The 19,113-nt window shown below is 38.9% G+C and overlaps 4 protein-coding genes across 6 annotated transcripts in view; 1 reads left to right on the plus strand and 3 right to left on the minus strand.

The window, feature by feature from the left end:
* Window positions 1-19,113, plus strand: part of LOC123317538 — a 263,709-nt gene that overhangs the window by 123,972 nt on the left and 120,624 nt on the right. The gene's annotated exons all lie outside the window — the stretch shown is intronic.
* LOC123317541 (toll-like receptor 13) lies at window positions 672-2,165 on the minus strand. Its single transcript, XM_044904122.1, has 2 exons — window positions 2,009-2,165; window positions 672-1,675 (listed from the first exon to the last, which is right to left on the minus strand). The coding sequence occupies exons 1-2, from the start codon at window positions 2,014-2,016 to the stop codon at window positions 943-945; spliced, it is 741 nt and encodes a 246-aa protein (XP_044760057.1). The 5' UTR covers window positions 2,017-2,165; the 3' UTR covers window positions 672-942.
* Window positions 2,775-3,991, minus strand: LOC123317542 (toll-like receptor 13). Its single transcript, XM_044904123.1, has 2 exons — window positions 3,849-3,991; window positions 2,775-3,533 (listed from the first exon to the last, which is right to left on the minus strand). Coding segments are annotated over exons 1-2 (738 nt in total). The 5' UTR covers window positions 3,851-3,991; the 3' UTR covers window positions 2,775-2,797.
* Window positions 5,289-19,113, minus strand: part of LOC123317540 (toll-like receptor Tollo) — a 32,380-nt gene continuing 18,555 nt past the window's right edge. Inside the window, exons 1-2 of one of the 2 annotated variants that reach the window (XM_044904121.1) lie at window positions 7,412-7,570; window positions 5,289-6,053 (exon numbers count right to left, since the gene is read on the minus strand). In XM_044904121.1, coding sequence (XP_044760056.1) covers window positions 5,309-6,053; window positions 7,412-7,413 — 747 coding nt within the window. In that variant the 5' untranslated portion in view covers window positions 7,414-7,570 and the 3' untranslated portion in view covers window positions 5,289-5,308. Of the gene's footprint in view, window positions 6,054-7,411; window positions 7,571-19,113 lie in introns of those variants that run through there. The other variant, XM_044904120.1, reaches the window with a different exon arrangement.

Here is a 19,113-nt window from a genome sequence, read left to right on the forward strand (position 1 = left end):
GTAATAGTTGTCTCTGTCGACCTCGTAGGAGTCGGTTAGATCCTTGATTGTTAGGAATTGTATTTTGACTGGGGCGAAGTCGTCTTCGTTTTGGATCTTTGCTTTTTTGTGTTTGGCAGGAGTTCTCTCGGGTTTGACAGCATGAAAACAACTGGCGGTCAAGAAAAGTAGAGAAAGCCTGACAATGTACCTGAAAGATCGATAAAAAGCACTATAAAGAACAGTGAAAATAGGAAAGAATCTCCAGTATGCAAGAGTCACATGAAGTAACAAATAAAAATACCCAAGGTATAAATTGAAGAACTGTGAAGCGTAAAATTTCTGTTCATTTTTAAGGATAGATTGTCAAAAGGATCAAAATTTTATAACTTACGACATCTTCAATTCAGCAGACAAATATGCTTCACTTTGATGATTTGTATCTCGATGAATGACCCTAGGTTTGTTTACTTCTTTCAAACATATCAACTTTCAGATAAATAAAAGAGTTCACGCGAGTAATGATCGTGATTTGAATGTGTTTAAATCAACCCATCTCTGTTTCTCGAAGTCGTTGGCTAATTATTATCCGATAGAGCGTATCAATCTTGTGTTGAATTTTATTGTTTATTGGAAATATAGATCTATATCTTCATGTCTATTCTCGAATCAGGAGGGTTAATGAATAGAGATAAGGAGAGTAGTAATATAATAAAAAAATACATAACAATTCTATATATCCAATGATACCACTGTTTGTTCTACTTCAATAGGACACACTATATATCTAGAGAGCTTCGAGGTATAAATCTAGGATTATCACGAGTAACAAACAGAAGAACTTTTTCAGGAGATCGAATAAGAGACATGAAAATTCTTAAAAAAATAGTACTACACATGTTTCGTATTGTATGAAAGCTAATACGGTCCTGCTCTCCCTTGGGCCTTAATGTAAGCATTCTCCTAAATTCTAACTACTCTCAATTTCGGGCATTTCTTCTTCAGATTGTCCACATCAACCTCGGTTATCCCGTTACCTTCCACATCGATTCTTTCCAGTTCTGGAAGTTCAGGCAAATGTTCGGCTGCCAGTTCTTTCAGCTGGTTATGATTCAGCATCAGATGCTTGAGATTCTTCAGTGGGCCCAAAGTTTTTTCGGAAAGGGACGTCAGTTTGTTCTTGCTCAAATCCAAAACCTCCAATTTTTCAGCGTGATTGAAAGCCATATCGTCTATTGCTCCAATGTTTGCTGATACCAGATGGAGTTCTTTAAGATGAACGAATTTGGAGAAAATGCCAGCGTTTAAATTTCCTATACTTTGACCTTTGATGCCCAGGATTTCCAGGTTGGGAAGTACGTTAAGGTTGTCTATTTTGAAATTCTCCACCTGGTTGTTCTCTAGAACTAATCTGGTGACGGATGGTAAGGTGGTCATGAATTTTTGGAAGTCCCCTTTGAAGCTGCTTTTTTCTATGGCTACGTGAAGGAGGTTTGGAAAGGTGGTCGAAGGTTTTCCTACATCGATCTCGCTGGAAATTATGTGTACATGATCTCCAGTTCTCAGTTTATCCTCTGGAATTGGACCCTTGTATTCGTATACGAGAGTTGCTCCTTCGCAAAGTGGGACTGGAGTTGAAATATGGGCAGCTTGACTTATACTCAGAAATGAGACAATGATGATGGGATACGTGAACCTGAAAAAATAATTTATGTGTCTCAGCTAATCTTCATACTGGTAAATGAGGCCTAGAGTTCAGTTAGATGGTTAAGCGATAGCTATCCAGTAAGTGATTGTTTTTTGTTGACACAGGCTCTAAAAGGAGCTTAAGCTTGCTCTTAAACGCTAATAATTCATTAATAAATATTAGTTCGATTCAACCAATTAGAAACGCCAAATTCAGAAATTCATAGGAGATAAATAAATATAAAAACTATCAACATTTATCTCCAAGATAAAATTTCAACCATCAAATGAAAAAACGTTGAAGTTTTCATTTTTATTCAATTCTTTCGAGAATAGTACTCACATTTTCATTTCTGTTGAAATTGGTAGAAGGGCTACAGATATATTTATGTCTGTGAAATGTGCGGGAAATTTCTTTTATATGCGTTCGCAATCTTGAGATGCACGTGACCTTTTTTTAAGGTTTTGCGGAGGTTATCGACACTTGATTATTGTAATGGTGTATAGACGTTGAAGTCTTGGACCTCTACTTATGCTGAAAACAAGCTCGATATCGTTATCGATCGAATTTTCAAGACAGGGAAATGCGGTTTGTGATGTACCCTTCTTTCGATGGGTTCATTTACTTCTCCCAAATATATCAACTTTAAGATAGGTGATAAAGTTCATGAGAGTAGTGAGAGTGATTCGAATATGTGGTATGAAACGTTCTCTGCTTCACAAATTCGTTGGCTACTTATCGGTACGGTCTAGCAATCTTGTAATGGATTTTATTATCTATTGAGAATGTAGATCTATCTTCGTGCCTATTCTCGAATCAGGAAGGTTGAGAAATAGAGGCAGATTGAGTATTAATATAATTGAAAATACACAATAATTACATATATCCTATAATACCTGTCTTTGCCTTATTTCAATCGGGCACACTATATATCTAGAGAGTCAAGGTATAAATCTAGGTATCTAGAATCATCTTGTTTATGAACGATCACAAGAATTAGCAAACAGAAAAACTCCTTAAGAAGATCGAACAAGAGTTAAAGAAATAGTCCTACACATGTTTCGTAGTGTTTGAAAGCGAATACAGTCCTGGTGTCCCTTGGGGGCCTTGGGCCATAATGTAGACGTTATTTTAGATTCTAACTACTCGCAATTTCGGGCATTTCTTCTTCAGATTGTCCAGATCAACCTCGGTTATCTCGTTACCTTCCACATCGATTCTTTCCAGTTCTGGAAGTTCAGGTAAATGTTCGGCTGCCAGTGCTTTCAGCTGGTTATGGTTCAGCATCAGATGCTTGAGATTCTTCAGTGGGCCCAACGTTTTCTCGGACAGGGAGGTCAGTTTGTTCCTGCTCAGATCCAAAACCTCCAGTTTTTCAGCGTGATCGAAAGCCATATCATCTATTGCACCAATGTTTGCTGAGACCAGATGGAGTTCTTTAAGATGAACGAATTTGGAGAAAATGCCGGCGTTCAAATTTCCTACACTTTGACCTTTGATGCCCAGGATTTCCAGGTTGGGAAGTACGTTAAGGTTGTCTATTTTGAAATTTTCCACCTGGTTGTTCTCTAAAACTAATCTGGTAACGGACGGTATGGTGGTCATGAATTTTTGGAAGTCCCCTTTGAAGCTGCTTTTTTCTATGGCTACGTGAAGGAGATTTGGAAAGGTGGTCGAAGGATTTCCCACATCTATCTCGCTGGAAATTATATGTACATGATCTCCAGTTCTCAATTTATCCTCTGGAATTGGACCCTTGTATTCGTAAACGAGAGTTGCTCCTTCGCAAACTGGGACTACTGGAGTGGAAATATGGGCAGCTTGAGTTATACCCAGGAAAAAGAGGATGAGGACAGGATACGTGAACCTGAAAAAAGAATATTTGTATCTTGGTAAATGAGGCCCAGAGCACAGTTAGATGGTTTAGCAATAGCTATCCAGTAAATGATTGATTTTTGTTGAAACAAGCTCTAAAAGAAGCTTATGAGTGCTCTCAAGGACCAATAATTCATCCATCTATATTCGTTCAATTCTACCAATTAGAAACGTAAACTCCAGAAATTAATAGAGATCAATAAACATCAAAACTATCAACATTAATCTCCAAGATGAAATTTCAACCATTCAATGAATAAACATCGAAGTTTTCACTTTCATATAACTTTTTCGAAAATATACTCACATTTTTCTTTCCTTTGAAGTCGGTAGACGGGCAACAGATATATTTATGTGTGTGCAATATGCGGAATGTTGCTTTTATATTTGTTCGCAATCATGAGAACCACCTGACCTTTTTTTTAAGTTAAGCGGGGGTTATCGACAATTAATTATTGCAATAGTTGAAGTCCTGGATCTCTACTAATCGTGAAAACAAGCTCGATATTATTGTTATTCGAATTTTCGGTAGAGGAAACTCTTGAAAGTGTGAACGCTTTACTTTCACTAATGAACATTTTACCATTTTGGAAACTGAAAGTATTCTTCATATTATCTCGTATAATGCGATGTTTTAGGAACATTCGATAATCAAAAATAGGAAATATGGGTGAAATTCGAACAATTGGTTACTTTGGCTGAATGCAATTCTGTTTCAAAGATATGTCATTGTTTAGCCTATTTTTGAAGGGCATTTTGTTTTCGGTGGGTGGCATAGCTCATTAGGAAGAGTTAAGATGCACGCAGGACACTGCGAATTCCGCACCTTGGAAAATGGCTCTAGTCTAGATTATAGTGAATGGTCCTAACAAAAGCATAAAGCACCCACTTGACAACATCCAAACAACAAGGAAAACAAATTATTGTGATGTCTTTTTAAATTATATTTACACTGAAGAAGGCGGATGCGCCGAAACGTTTGTAAACATTAAAGAAAATTTTAACTTCAACCTAGATACCCAATGAATAAGTCCTTTACATGACAAAAGCATAAATATATCGATTTTTCAATTGAGCTGCCATCTTTTGATTAGAGAACTGACCATAGAACTACAAAACCAACTGAAATTTATTTTGGGAGGATTTTGCATCTCTTCATTCTTCTTCATTTTAGGTGTGAAAACCCTAAAAAGTTTATGAAGAGATACAAAAGCAACGTTTCAATATAAAGTGATCGTGGTGATTTAAAAATTTCTATAACAAAATGCAGAAATAGGATATTAATGTTTGTACTAGATGTTTAAACTAATCAATTACTCTATGAAGAAGCTGTTTTGAAACTGTTTAATCCTTTCTATCAACCTGAAGATGTTCTCGTTAAAGCAAATCACGTATATCTATTGTTTTATTTTTTCAAACCATTACTTCTAGATCTATGAGAAAAAATTTTTTTCCTTATTTTTGATGAACACTATTTTTATCCCCAGAATTGGCTATTTGAAATGTTCCTCGAACCCTCATTGGTTCACTGTTCTTCATCTGTAAAGCATTAAAGCATTAGCACCTTTCTTAATTTACATTTCAAAGTGTTAGGGTGGTTTTAAAGGGGGATAACCCCTAAAAACCTTCCATATTCGAATATAGACATCGAAACAATCGTTCATTGAAGGAGAAGAAGACCTTTTGTGCCCATATCATGGAGTTTAATAGGGAATCGACCACATCAACTCAATAAATAATACATAACTTGCTTGAAACAATTTATTCTCAATCAGTATCTCCCACACTTACATCTTCCAATTTGGGCGCCACCTTCTTGAGTCCCTCAACATCGACATCCTCGATAGGGTTCATGCCCAAGTCCACCTTCCTCAATTCGAGCAAAGCGGGAACATTCTCAGGTCCGAATCTGGTCAATTCATTGTGCTGAAGATACAACTCCCTCAAATTCTTCAGCGGTTTGAGCACCACGGCAGGCAACTTCTTCAGATTGTCGCCCTTCAAGGTCAACACCTCGAGCTTGCCGAGTCCGCCGAAGGCCTGGTTCTGGATCTCGTCGATCTTCGCCGAATTCAAGGTCAAGGACTTCAAACCCGCCAGTTTGTTCAGGGAATTGTCCTTGAGGATGTTCAAGGCGATATCGTCGACCTCCAGGGATTTCAGTGACGTTATGGCGTTGATGTCGCTCAGTTTGAAATTTTCTATGGTGCTCGTCTTGATGGCCAGGTTTTTGAGGTTAGGGAACGCGCTCAGGACGCCGTCCGGTATGTTGCCGATGCGGCTGCCCTCTATCTTCAAGGTTTTCAGTTTCGGGAAGGAAACGTCTTGGGCAGGTCCATCGAAAGTTATGTTGCTGTCTTTGATGGTTGCTTGGTCATAATTCAGGAGTTTTTCTGCAGGGAATGGGCCACTGTATTGGTATATCACGGTTGCGGCCTTATGGGCTACTTCCTGAGTGACGAAAGAGTATCCTGAAGTGGCTAGGAGAGCGAGGCATAGTATTTGATGGATCCTGCAATAAAAATTGTATGTCATTATAATAGTTTGAATAGGGGCAAGAAACGTTCATAAAGAATTGCTCCAGAGTCAGATGCCAATCCAGTATGAAATGAATATCAACATTGAAGTGCTTGTAGATGATTGTCCATATGAACCATTTGAAGGATAAGGGAGCAAGGGAAGGTAGAGAAGGCATGAGATACGAGGATATATTGAAAAATTCTTAGCCTGCTATAGAACCAAGCAAAATTTCCATGTCAAAATATTTTATGACTCAACATATTCTCATGAATTGTTTGCATGGCAACATGAGATTTGTGTGCAGGGGCGTTGTCCTGCAAAAACAAAACACCTTTGGATAGCTTTCCACGTCTTTTCTCTTTAATTTTTTCCCGTAGAGTGGTCAGTAATGTCGAATAGTAATCTCCGGTTATTGTTCTACCCTTATCCAAAAAATCAATCATGATTACTCCATGGCAATCCCAAAAAACTGAAGCAAGAACTTTTTCAGCAGATTTTTGGGCACGAAACTTCTTAGGTCTTGGAGAACCAAAGTGTCACCATTCCATCGATTGTTGCTTTGTTTCTGGATCGTAGAAATGTACCCAAGTATCATCCATAGTAACAATTCGGTTTAAGAAGTCTACATCGTTTTCAAATCGAGCAAAGATCGAACGGGATGCTTCTACCCTTGCATGCTTTTGTTCAACATTCAAACATTTGGGAATCCATTTGCAGCAATTTTTCTCATGTCCAAATTTACGTGAACTATATGATGAACACGTTCGTATGATATTCAGTGCTTCAGATATTCCTTTTAGCCCAATTCGACGGTCTGATAAAAACATGTCATGAACTGCATCGATATGTAATATTTTTTTCATGCATGGAACTGGTCTAGGCTAACTAGATATCATTAGATCCTCGTATGTTGCGGTTGAAGCAAAATAATGCCTAACTGGAGAATGGCTGATGTTCAATACAAGCTGAGCAGCTTGTTGCATGTACTAAAGGGAAGGTAAAATAATGTTTTGCTTCCGAGGACGAGGATACAAACCTTTTTAAGTTGACTCAAGGATCTCCACAAGGTGACAAAGAAAATTTTCAAATGAATACATGATTCATCTAGTAGTTTATGCAAATTAGCTTATAGTGAAATAATTTGGCATCGATGAACAGTTTTTTTTTTGGACAAGGGCATAAAAAATGGGATGGTCGGGCAGTAAAAAAAAATAGAATATACAAAAACAAATAAGAATACCGATTCCAAACCAAGCTTCGCTGAATATGGGAAATGAAAGAGTTCAACTCATACTTGTGTGGCGGAAAAAATATAATGCGAAAGCATAATTATTCAAGAATTCAACTCACATGTTCACGCAGCTGCTGTTAACATTCGAGTCGTGGATTTTTGATGGTCATCCGCAGCATCCCGAATTTAAAGTCAGATGATAAGTTAGGACAAACAAGTCATAGGTCGCGTCATGACCATCTAATTAAACAGAGATTATATCTCATTCGAGGAATTTTTAGATCTCGCCGTAATCGAAAAAAGCAAATATTGAGAGTTCGTTCTCTTCTCGTTATTTTTCGTCAACATCGTTTAAAAAAAAATGGACAACAGGGTAAATATTATCTTTCGATTTATTTAGCGTGAATATGCTGTTCACCAGATGCATTGTTCGTATTTTCTTATATCTAGATGTAAAGATCTATACAAAATAGAGCTGCATTATTGAGTTTTTCATTTATACAGGGTGCGTCTTTGACTCGTACAAAAATGTTAATAGTAGACCCTTGAGGTCAAAAGAAACACTTTTTTTCCATACCATTTTTTTCGATTCGGCCCTGATGAATCTGATGGATCTTTCAAACAGAGTTGTATTCAGCCAAAATACCCAATTTTTCAAATTTCACAAATACTTTTTGTGGTGGTAAACTCATTTTTGGGAAAATCATATAATCTGTTCTTAGTTCCAATATGGATTTTCATCAAGTATCAGCCATGTCAATCCAATATTTCCTCAATTAGCTGTCAACATTATTGAAATTCTAACGGACAGATTTTTTACTCAAAATCTTCTCAAAGGTGATCTTGTATCTCTCGATTCACATTCTGTAATCAAAACTAGGACGCTAGAGAGTAGAATTGAAAATGTAAAATTTGCGTTTTTTCATACACGTGCAGTGTAGTAAGAATCACATAAATATAAATAAAAATTGTTCAGGATCAAGAATGACTCAGGTTTCCAAAATATTTACATATTTTAATATATTTGCGTTGCTATCCAACGAAATGGGAAACAAAATCTTTTTGTTTATTTAACTCAGGCCTAAAAATTCTTATCTAGATATTAAGAAAGTCAACTTGTCTGGGAAATCTCTGGAGATTTCCTGCAATGATGCATTAAGTCAGTGATTCTGTTGCTATACGAAATGTTCGAATCACCTCATCTGATATGCAAGTTTATTTATAATTTTTGACAAGAATTATGCCTACAATTGAATCTTTATTGTCAGACAGTGAGAAAATTTCTGGAATAATGAATTGACATGTCCAAGACTTGATCAAAATCCATAATTAAATTAGAATTTCAATCACACCCTTCTGTGATTCTGAAGGTAATCAACCAGAAAAACCTTTCAATTCATAAGTCTCTTCATAAACCACTGCCGGAAACAATACCGAAATGAGCGAAGATTCGAAGATGCATAAAAAATTCCACCCTTCTCTAATAACTCCTGCCCTCTCCTTTATGGGGAATAATTCAGGAGCGTTTTGGTGGAGGGCAAAATGCGGGCACACCCCTCTATCGATAGTAAGAGATATATTCGAGAGAAAATTGTCGATTACCCGATCCTGAGCAAGCTTTAATCTCAGATTTATTGCCAGGCTCTTACCCTTCTCCCAATGTAGATAGAGGAATTGATTTAGAAGAATTCCTCCTCATTCGTTCCACAATATCTGACTTTTCTCCCTCTGGATTCGTGTTTTTCGGAATCGATGTATCGATTTCTTTCAAAATTGAACCCTGAATCGACCCGTATACTGGGGGTATACTTCCTTGTCTCGAGTTTCGATCGTTTGCCCCATCCGAATAGCACCAGGCTGTTAGTTTCAAATTACGCCCTCGCTCTATTGTCATGAATGTTAAAATGATCACGTACGCTGCGTAGGGAGATGGCTGCATTGTTATTAATATCGACAGGGTCTCCTGGGGGTAGGATTGATACCTCTAAATTAAAGAAAATCCGAATGGTCGATTGTATTTAGGTCAGGGGATCTTGAAGGTAACGCTGGATGTGGAGTACCCTGGTTTTTCGTAGAAATACACTGCGCAAAAATTAACGCACCCAAGAAGAATGTGCCCAAGCGGTTTTGCGAGAAGAAGGTTGAAAATTCACAAGAATTGCAGAAAGGTTTGGAGTTTCCCATACAAGTGTGTCCAGAATGTTGCAGCGATTCAGGGAGACAGGTATGAATTTCCGAAGACCAGGACAGGGTAGACCACGGGTAACAACTGCCATTCAAGAACGTTACTTGAGAGTTTCTTCGTTGAGACAACGGTTTGCAACCGCTCGCCTCCTTCAAATTCAGCTTGAGCAAACTCATGAGGTGCAAATTAGCACTCAGACAATAAGAAATCGCCTCAGAGAATATGATTTAAGGCCTCGTGTCGCGGCAAGAGACCCAGCTCTTACCCCAGCCCATCGAAGGGCGCGTTTGTATTTTGCGATTGTGGTCGACGTTCCCTTGTATACAGGCGTCCACATGAAAGATATGCTCAGTGCAATTTCCAATTTCGGGGGAGGATCGATTATGGTATGGGGTGGAATGTCTTTGACTGCTCGCACAGACCTAGTGGTCGTTGATAATTGAGCTATGAATGCTGATAAGTATTATAAGGAACATTCTTGAAGAGCATGTAGTGCCATTTGTCCCATACATTGGTGAAAATCAGACCCCATCGTGCGCGCATCGTTCAGGAGTACCTTGAAGAGGTTGAAGTCTCTCGAATGGAATGGCCATCAAGAAGTTCAGATCTCAATTCGATTGAGAGATTGTTTGGGACAACCTCAGTAGAAGGCTGAGAAGTTCAGAACATCATCCAGCTACTCTTAATGACTTAGGAATCCAACTAGGAGAAATCTGGGAAGGATTAGATCAGAACATTTTAAGATCAATCATTTTGAGTATGAACCGTTGTTACCGAGCTGTAATTAACGCAAGGGGTGGAAATACCAAGTATTAAATCACTTATCAGCATTTCAGTATTTCGAAAATTGTTCATTTCTCTTCTTTCACATAAGATTCGGTGAAATCCTGAATTTTTCTTCCATTTAATGTGTCTTGTTTCGTTCAAAACCTTCCCGAGAGAACATAAAAAAAAGTTATAAAGTCAATGCAGAGTTAACTTTCATTAAAATTGAGATTTTCAGAATGTGCGTTAATTTTTTTGCGCAGTGTAAATAATTTTCTGGTCATATTTATGTAGCAGTGTATCCAGGAAAGAGAAATTTTCGCCGATAGCACTGTTAAATTGTAGAACTATTCAATCAACATACAGTGTGTCAATTTGGAGAGGTACCACCCTTGATATCTTGTCCCCCATGTGAAATAAGAAAAAATGCAAAAGTAGGTAAACTTTGGTTCAAATTGGCACCTGTGTGAAGTTAGCAGCCGTGAGATCAAACGGCCGTTTGACCAGTGGCGTCGGTTACTTTTTTCTCGATATTAGTCTTATTCAAACTGTCGAAAGAACTCTATTTTCTCCAGAACACAAATGCAAAGCGAAATTCGAGAATTCGCAATCATTTCTTTGTCAAGCACATGTCTTATTCTACACTTTCCCTCTTAACTTTTCAATCGAAGTCGCTACAGGGTTGGGAACATTTTTCACCCCGGTGTCAGTAAACTAACTATGCCGCAAAAATAAATGATTTATGCAACGGAAAGTTGCTTGTTTTCGGGGTAATAAGAAACAAACCATACATCACGAATGAAAAGCCCGACTTCAACAACATCTGCCGGAAAGCGTTGAGGAATTGTTTCGCATTTGCTGGGAAATACATCGATTCCACCTTGGATTTTCCGTCGAAAGGGAGTTTCTTCCAGTTATTCCAGGAATTAGGAGGTATAAAAGTTGTATAAAGTATAGTGAATCTTCGACTCGTACAAATATTTAAAAAGTAGATTCTTGAGGTCTAAAGAAACACTTTTTTCTTTTACGATTTTTCCCGAATCGGCTCGGTTTGAAATGTACAGGCTGTTGAAGAACCTTAAAAAATGTTATTTCTAGTTCTATCTCACAAACGGTTTTATCAAATGAAATGAATTTCGGAATATCAATTTTCATTTATTTGATGAATCTTTTTCAAACACAAAATATCACCCACGTCTTTCAGTTTTCTCATTATTACCATTACGTACCATGAAAATACCAGAAGCTCAAAGAACCCAACTCCTAAAACTAAGTTGGACGCTATATAATGAATATTTGAACGTTTTGTAAAATAAGTGTACTCTTCATATTTTCTCGTATAATGCGCCGTTTCTGAGTTCACTTTAGTGCATTCCTTTCATTTAAAATTTCCGTCTTTGAAAATATTTAATTCTCAAATATTCAGTACATTCATTCCGGTAGGCAGAGTAAATGTAAAAAACCGTTTATCTGTGTTTAACGTTGTTTTTCTTGCATGCCGTTGAAGATTTCGACGTTTTTCAGATGTTGATATGCGATAAACCGGAGCTGACGACGTTTTTCATTCTTGTCGCATTCTGGATTTGCCTATAAAAGCAGATTTTCCCCCGCGACTGTCCCTTTTACTTTTTGATTTCTGCTCTTTTACTTCAGTCTCTTTAGTTAGTTTACGCTCCGTACTTTTCTGCGATGCATAATTGTGTGCACGACAAGCCGTTCAACAAATTTATAAATAATTTTGTGTTGCGAGTATAAGTGCTCTTAGGAATTAATTTTGAGTTTTCGTTTGTTTTACGCGAGTGCCTGAAAAAAAAAGGAGGTAGGTCCCCGTCTTTACCGTTCAGTTTCTTAATTAGACCTACACCGGTTACTTCTTTGACACTGCTGTATCGCTTTCTGTTATATTTTATCGTACTTTACCCTGTTTCGCGAGTCTGACTTTTCCCTTCGCTATCAGTCATGGCGCGTAAGCCCCTGGGGTACCGAAGGGAAAGTCCCGTCAACCCCCCCGTCCGCGTTCCGCGTCATAAGTGTTGAATCCGAAATCTCTTCTTTTCTATCAGTCATGGCGTGTAAGCCCTTGGGGTAGAGAATAAGAGATACCGCTCGTCGTCAGTGAAATCCCGTAGTTGCGCTAAAAATAGACCTTTTCTTCGCTATCAGTCATGGAGCGTTAGCCCTTGGGGTAGCGAATAAAATGATTCTTTTCATTTGAGAAATACAATTAATTACATCCCGATACCGTATAGCAAGTCACTTTACTTCGCGAGGTCATCCTTAGTATTCATTTCGTCAGTTCTGGTTGGCGCATTTTATTGAACAACCTTTGATTTTTCACTGTACCCGGTATAAAATTTATAAAGTGCTCGTGATCGGATAGAATTTCTAGAATGTATGTTTGCTGATCGATTCACTCATATTTCATACCTACACATATCTCCGTTGTACATATAATCAGTTTCCGAAGGTGTGAATAAACTTGTACATAATTTGATTTTGACTACTTTGTTATCGCTACCACCCTAGATAACAGCGAACTCTGTCTCCGACTAGCAGCTGCTCTGGTAGGTTTGCTCTTCTTCCTAGCGAAAAGAATAGCTGGCACTCGAGATAAGTTTTCTCCGAGGTAACTACAGTATCTGCGAAATTTGAAAAATTGGGTACTTTGGCTCAATACAACTCCATTCAGAAAATCCACAGATGTGTAGTGTCTCAGATTTAGCTAGTTTTTCTGAAGGTAATATTAATTTTCCATGGGTGGCACAGCTCATTACGAAAACCTATAATGGCCTCATCTTTTTATCAGGGCCGAATCGGAAAAAATGGTATAGGAAAAAAGTGTTTCTTTTGACCTCAAAAATCTACTGGTCAAATATTTTAACAAGTCCAAGACCTACCCTGTAGATGTCGATTATAATAGTTCGAAGACGCCTGAAAGACGATGCTGGTACTGCCAATCTCCATGCGGTGAAACCACCAACTATTCAGTGCAAAAGACACCTTTCTATGTCATACTAAGGACGCCTGACATTTTTTCCACGTTAATCCCCACGATCTCTGGAGTTGTTGTAAAAGCCGACTCCGTAACTCGAATTTACTGCAACAATATTACTTCCCAGCTTCGTCGCCATTATAGCTAGGTTCCAACTAACGTTGACCGCTAACTCAGTCGGGCTCCGTAAAAGGTTTAGCTGAAAGGCCGTTGTTGCGCGAGTGGTCTGGAAATTAGTTGAAGAGTCCTCTGATGAGAATCAAGTTAGTGGATAATTGTTCCACTCGACTGAAAGCGTGCTCCGATGTTCAAATTCGTTCACGTGTTGTTTTATCCGGTAATGGGTTTTTGTGAGGGCCGTTCAAAGATGTTACACGTCATGACGTGACCGTTTTGAGGGACCATTTGATTCAAAATCGATCTGTCGATTGGAGTGGCTCGTCGATAAACTGATGGATGGGTACCTACCCTCGAATGGAATTTTATTTTTGTGTTGATTTGCGGAAAACTGTATTTGTTTGGAGATCCCCATTTCGCCATCCACTAGTTGTCTCCTGATAGAGTGCAAATGTCAAACTTAATCAGACAGAACCAGTATTTGACTTATTTGACGTTTGGAGGAGCATCGTCTGATTAATCGTGAACGAATTTTCATCATTTTTTTACGTTTGTCGGGAATGCAGACTCCTCCTCAGTCTGACTTTCGTTCTCAAAAAGTTCGAACAGTTCTAGGCAGTTAAGAATCGAATTTTCATTAGTCTAAGACAAATTTCACCCGAAGACAAGTGTTCAAATGGCCGATTCATTCACGTTCACTACACCTACCTAGGCTGTAGCCACAGACCTCAACTCATTTGGGTACCTGGACGTTGAGGGTTTAGAGAAAACAAGTTATCGGACGATCTAACCAGAGCTCATTGATCCAGAACCAACTATCACAATTTCTGATTCGTTAGTGAGGCAACGAAACCACATCTGGATGGCAGAAAAGGTTCTTGACATTGCAACGGCTTTTTCTCGGTGTACTCGAGCGCCAGCTATTCTTTAAGGGAAAATAACAAACCTACCCTGGTAGCAACGAGCCGAAGACAAGGTTCCTCGGTGTCTGGGGTGTTAGCGACAACCAGTGAAAGTCAAAATCAACGTACACAAATTATATTTGTGGCGGTACAAGGAAACACAAATGGCACTATTATGAAATTCGTACAGTGAAAGACTCGAGATCAGTGAATTTACAGGGTAAAACGGACGGAATGAAACAGGATCCGATCTCAAACGTTGTACGGGGTTTACGGACGTGTTCGCCAGCCAGAACCTAAGACGCACACTTAACGGATATCGGACTTCAGCCAGGTTAGGGGATGAAATACGACGACACAGAATTACGACGGCTCACTCTTAGTTCGGCACTCCCCGGGTATCCACACCAGCAGAGTGCTTCCCTAACCGTAGGGGTGAACACGGGAACGAGCGGGAGAATTCTAGGAAGGGTAGCCACCCCAACTACCCTTTCATTACAACATACCAATCACTTCCCAGAACAAATCCGGGATCTATCGTGGGTAATTTCACGCCTCTGGGTCACGAGAAGTCAACGTCAATAACGGTGCACTCTGTATAGGCTTTGCCTGAAGGAAGACCAAACCATCTGCCGGGTCAGAGTCAAAACTGAAACTATCTTTTCCCAAGTCGATGGTATTTGAGGGTGAAATTTAGCTTTTTGAGCCACAATAGACTGCACTGATCGAGGTGACAGGTTTCTTGGGTAGAACCGACAAGCCCAAGAAACTGTTACCGTAAAACCCTTCAAAAGAAGAAACACACCACACCTGCATACCCAAAAAACATTTTGTATAATATTTTTTCTACTCTTTTATGATAATCCCAAAAACGGCAGCATCCTTTCTGGAAACAACATCTGCATGCGGCGAACGTCCATAAAGACATTCAGAACGACATGTAGGTACGTATAGAAAATTCAGATCACACAATTACCAAGAGAAATTTCGGGGATCGAGTGCGCTCTGCCAATTCCGTATATCTCGCGAGAAATATAAAAATAACAAATTCTCTTATTTCCTTACTAGTTTCTCGCGTGTACACCATGGTGTACACCTTCTGGCCAAATCCCAAATCGGCCAACGAGAAGGAACGTGTACTCCATCTCTCTGTCTGTATATCGTTAAAACGTTCACGTATACGTAGGTCGGGAAAAATGCCTGGCACGTATGCGGACACATGTTACCGTGAAAATTCACCAACGATACCGTATGCCTCCAAGAAGAATATACGAAATTTAATAAAGGAGAACTAATTACTTGGCCATGTGGGACGATGCAGTGACTAATTTCGATACAAGGCAGTTACGAGAAATCCCTAAACGAGTAGAAGAACCGTAACAGGGCGTTTTTGTCCGCTTTGGAATTTCGAGAGTGTACGTTTTGGCTTGTTCGAACTGAGCGCTCGGATTGTATCGTACCATCTTTCAGTCATTTCTCACATTCAACGAATTCCCGATACAAATTTTGTTTCTCGAGAGAATCTTGTGTCTTGTGTCTAGTTTTGTATGAAACCATGGGTTTTAACACACGCTGGATTAATTCCAAGCAATCTCTCTTCGTATAAAGTTTCATCGTTGAAATGCCATTTTTCAAAAAACTTCGATTTTCGGGGTTGCAAATTTCAATCTATGATATCTCCCGTAATATTTGTCCAATAGACTTGAGATCTCCAGTTCCATATTTAGCATTGTCTAGGGCATAAACCCATATTCGAATATCCCGAATTTTTAAGTCAAAAATGAGCAAGCGGTTAGAGCTCTATTAATATCCTAGGTTATGGAGTACATTGTTCCGTGGATTCAAAAAACCTAACAGTTTCAAAGTGAACTGAAAAATGAAAAAAAAAATCGATTCTCTCAAAAACAGGGTCAGATATCCGGTATGGTGTAAAAACCCAGGTTCTCGAACAGGCAAAATCGATTGCTATAAAAATGGCAGATCTACAAGGATGTATTGATATCTAGTTAGCCTATACCAGTTCCATGCATAAAAAAATATTGCGTTACCATAGAAAAGAACAATAACTCATTAGAAGTGTCAGTGTGAAGTTTGAGGTCAAAAAAGTAAACCAGAGTTACGCAATAAATTAAAACAAAGAAGATGTCCACCGAAAATGTGAAAATCGAAAAATTGGAGTATCGAGCCACCATCAAGTACCTGTATATAAAAGGGTTAAGAGGTAAGCAGATTCAAGAAGATATGCTTAATACCCTTGACGATCAATGTCCTTCGTATGCGACCGTCAAAAATTGGACTGCAAGCTTCAAAAGAGGTAAATTTTCCATTGAAGATGATGACCGATCGGGAAGGCCAGTTTCTGTGTCAGTCCCCGAAAATACGATGCAGTTCATGACATGATTTTATCAGACCGTCGAATTGGGCTAAAACGGATATCTGAAGTACTGAATATTTCATACGATCTCGTTCATCATATAATTCACGTCAATTTGGACATGAGAAAAATTGCTGTAAAATGGATCCCCAAATGTTTGAATGTTGACCAAAAGCGTGCAAGGGTAGAAGCATCGCGTTCGACCTCTGCTCGATTTGAAAACGATGTAGACTTCTTAAACCGAATTGCTACTATGGATGAGACTTGGGTACATTTCTACGATCCAGAAACAAAGCAACAATAGATGGAATGGCGGCACTCTGGTTCTCCAAGACCTAAGAAGTTTCGTGTCAAAAAATCTGCTGGAAAAGTTCCTGCTTCAGTTTTTTTGGGATTGCCATGGAGTAATCATGATTGATTTTTTGGATAAGGGTAGAACAATAACCGGTGATTACTATTCGATATTACTGACCACTCTACGGGAAAAAATTAAAGAGAAAAGACGCGGAAAGCTACCCAAAGGTGTTTTGTTTTTGCAGGATAACGCCCCTGCAGACAAATCTCATGTTGCCATGCAAAAAATTCGTGATTTAGGATTTGAATTACTACAACACCCCCATCATTCAACAGATTTGGCTCCATCCGACTATCATCTCTTTCCTCAACTGAAAAAAAGTTTAAAAGGTCGTAAATTTTCTTCCAACGAGGAGGTAATAAAAGCTGTGGAGGTCTGGTTTGCAGATCAAGAAGAAACATTTTTTTTTAAAGGTCTAGAGACGTTGCAGATTCGCTGTAATGATTTTATCCAATTAAGAGGAGAATATGTTGTGTAATAAAATATTTTGACATTGAAATTTTGTTCGGTTCTATTGTAGGCTAAGAATTTTTCGATATATCCTCGTACGTTTACAAAAAAGCTAGTTGTAGATGGTGGAACAGCAACAACTATGATGGGAGATATAATAGACCTTGAGGAGCCAGTGTCCAAAGTAAACCTTTGAAACAATATACAACTCATCATAATTTCCTATCAAAGGATATCGATTTATAAGCGATGGCTGTTCTAAGGGCTCATCCCCAAATTCACGCCGGCCCTGTGCCCTGTGCCACAAAGCTTTCATCCAGCTCACACTGACCCCAATATGACCTGATGGCTTCCTGCTTAATGCAATAACTGGCTAGAACTCACACAAAAGTGTATTGCTAATGTATCGGAAGTGTACTTTGATCACCATCAGGCTTCATTGCATCGTTCGGGTGGTTGTTTCCATCCGAAGGGCGCTTGCTTATTAAGATTTCATTATTTTCTTGCCCTCCTTTGCATTTTACTGGGGCGCAGCGTTGCTCACGGTTATTAGCCCCTCATCCGGAATAGAGTGGAAACCCAGAGGATATTTCCCGATAGGAAGGTCTAGCAGAGGTCAAGCGGAAAATAGTGATGAGAATTGAACACAGCTCCGATTTCATCAGTGTTAAAATCCTTACTGGATCTTGAATTATCTGAATTTCTGGTCTTTCGTTGATAGTAGTCCTTGCAGGGGTGAATACTCCCCTGTATCCTCACGTAGAATCGATTCTTTTGGTTGTCAGTGAAAACATTCGAACTTTAATTCAAGTTCTTGCAAGCCAAGGTAGGAAAAGGTTGATTCAATGTTATAAATATACTCAGAGTGACAAGGAACCAAGATCAAGAATGGATAGGAATTCTTTGCTAGCCATTCATTTCGGAGTGGGCATATTTTCAATGCTTCTTCCAAGGAGGGTCATCAAACCAAAGCAATCTGCAGATTGACATCGACCATTCCTTTAACAGCTTTTGTCAAGCAAATAGCGTAAAACGTGAATCAAATCTGTTACAAAACAACATCTAGATCGTGGTTTCGAGCCATTCAGTGTTAAATGTAGAATTGATTCTTCAGCTCACAGTCAACTACAAAAAGTATGCATAAAATCAAAAGATCTAGAAGACACCCCCATCCCTCCAAAATATGTCAGTGGCCATAATGAATCTTCTGCTCTACTACACCGAACACGGCGATACAGTTAATTTTTCACTGTCGGATCTCGGAGGAAATCCATCCTTTCCTGATAATTGAGATTAAACGCCGAATGAAATATAGGTCAGGTGATAATACTGCAGAAATTAAACGCGGAGCTGAAGAAGACCTGGCCATCAATCTTCTGTGCCTGTCGCGTAGGACACAGGGGTAATAGTGATAAAAGGTGCGTGCATGCCCGAAGGACCATAACTTGAAACAAGCGAAATGCCTCGCTTTTATTGATTCACCGACAGGTCTAAGTTGAGAGTTAACTCCCAGTTTCATTGGAGGATAGTCGGGAGATTTCTCCTCACGCACTATAGCATGATTTCGGGGATTTTATACGATTGGGTTGATCTTGTAGGTTGAAAATGAACGGTTGCTTGAGTTCTTCTTCGAATCGTTCATAGATTACGCTTTGGAGGGTGAGGAAAATAAAAATCGACG

Source organism: Coccinella septempunctata, chromosome 7, assembly GCF_907165205.1.
Source record: "Coccinella septempunctata chromosome 7, icCocSept1.1, whole genome shotgun sequence".
Classification (NCBI taxonomy): domain Eukaryota; kingdom Metazoa; phylum Arthropoda; class Insecta; order Coleoptera; family Coccinellidae; genus Coccinella; species Coccinella septempunctata.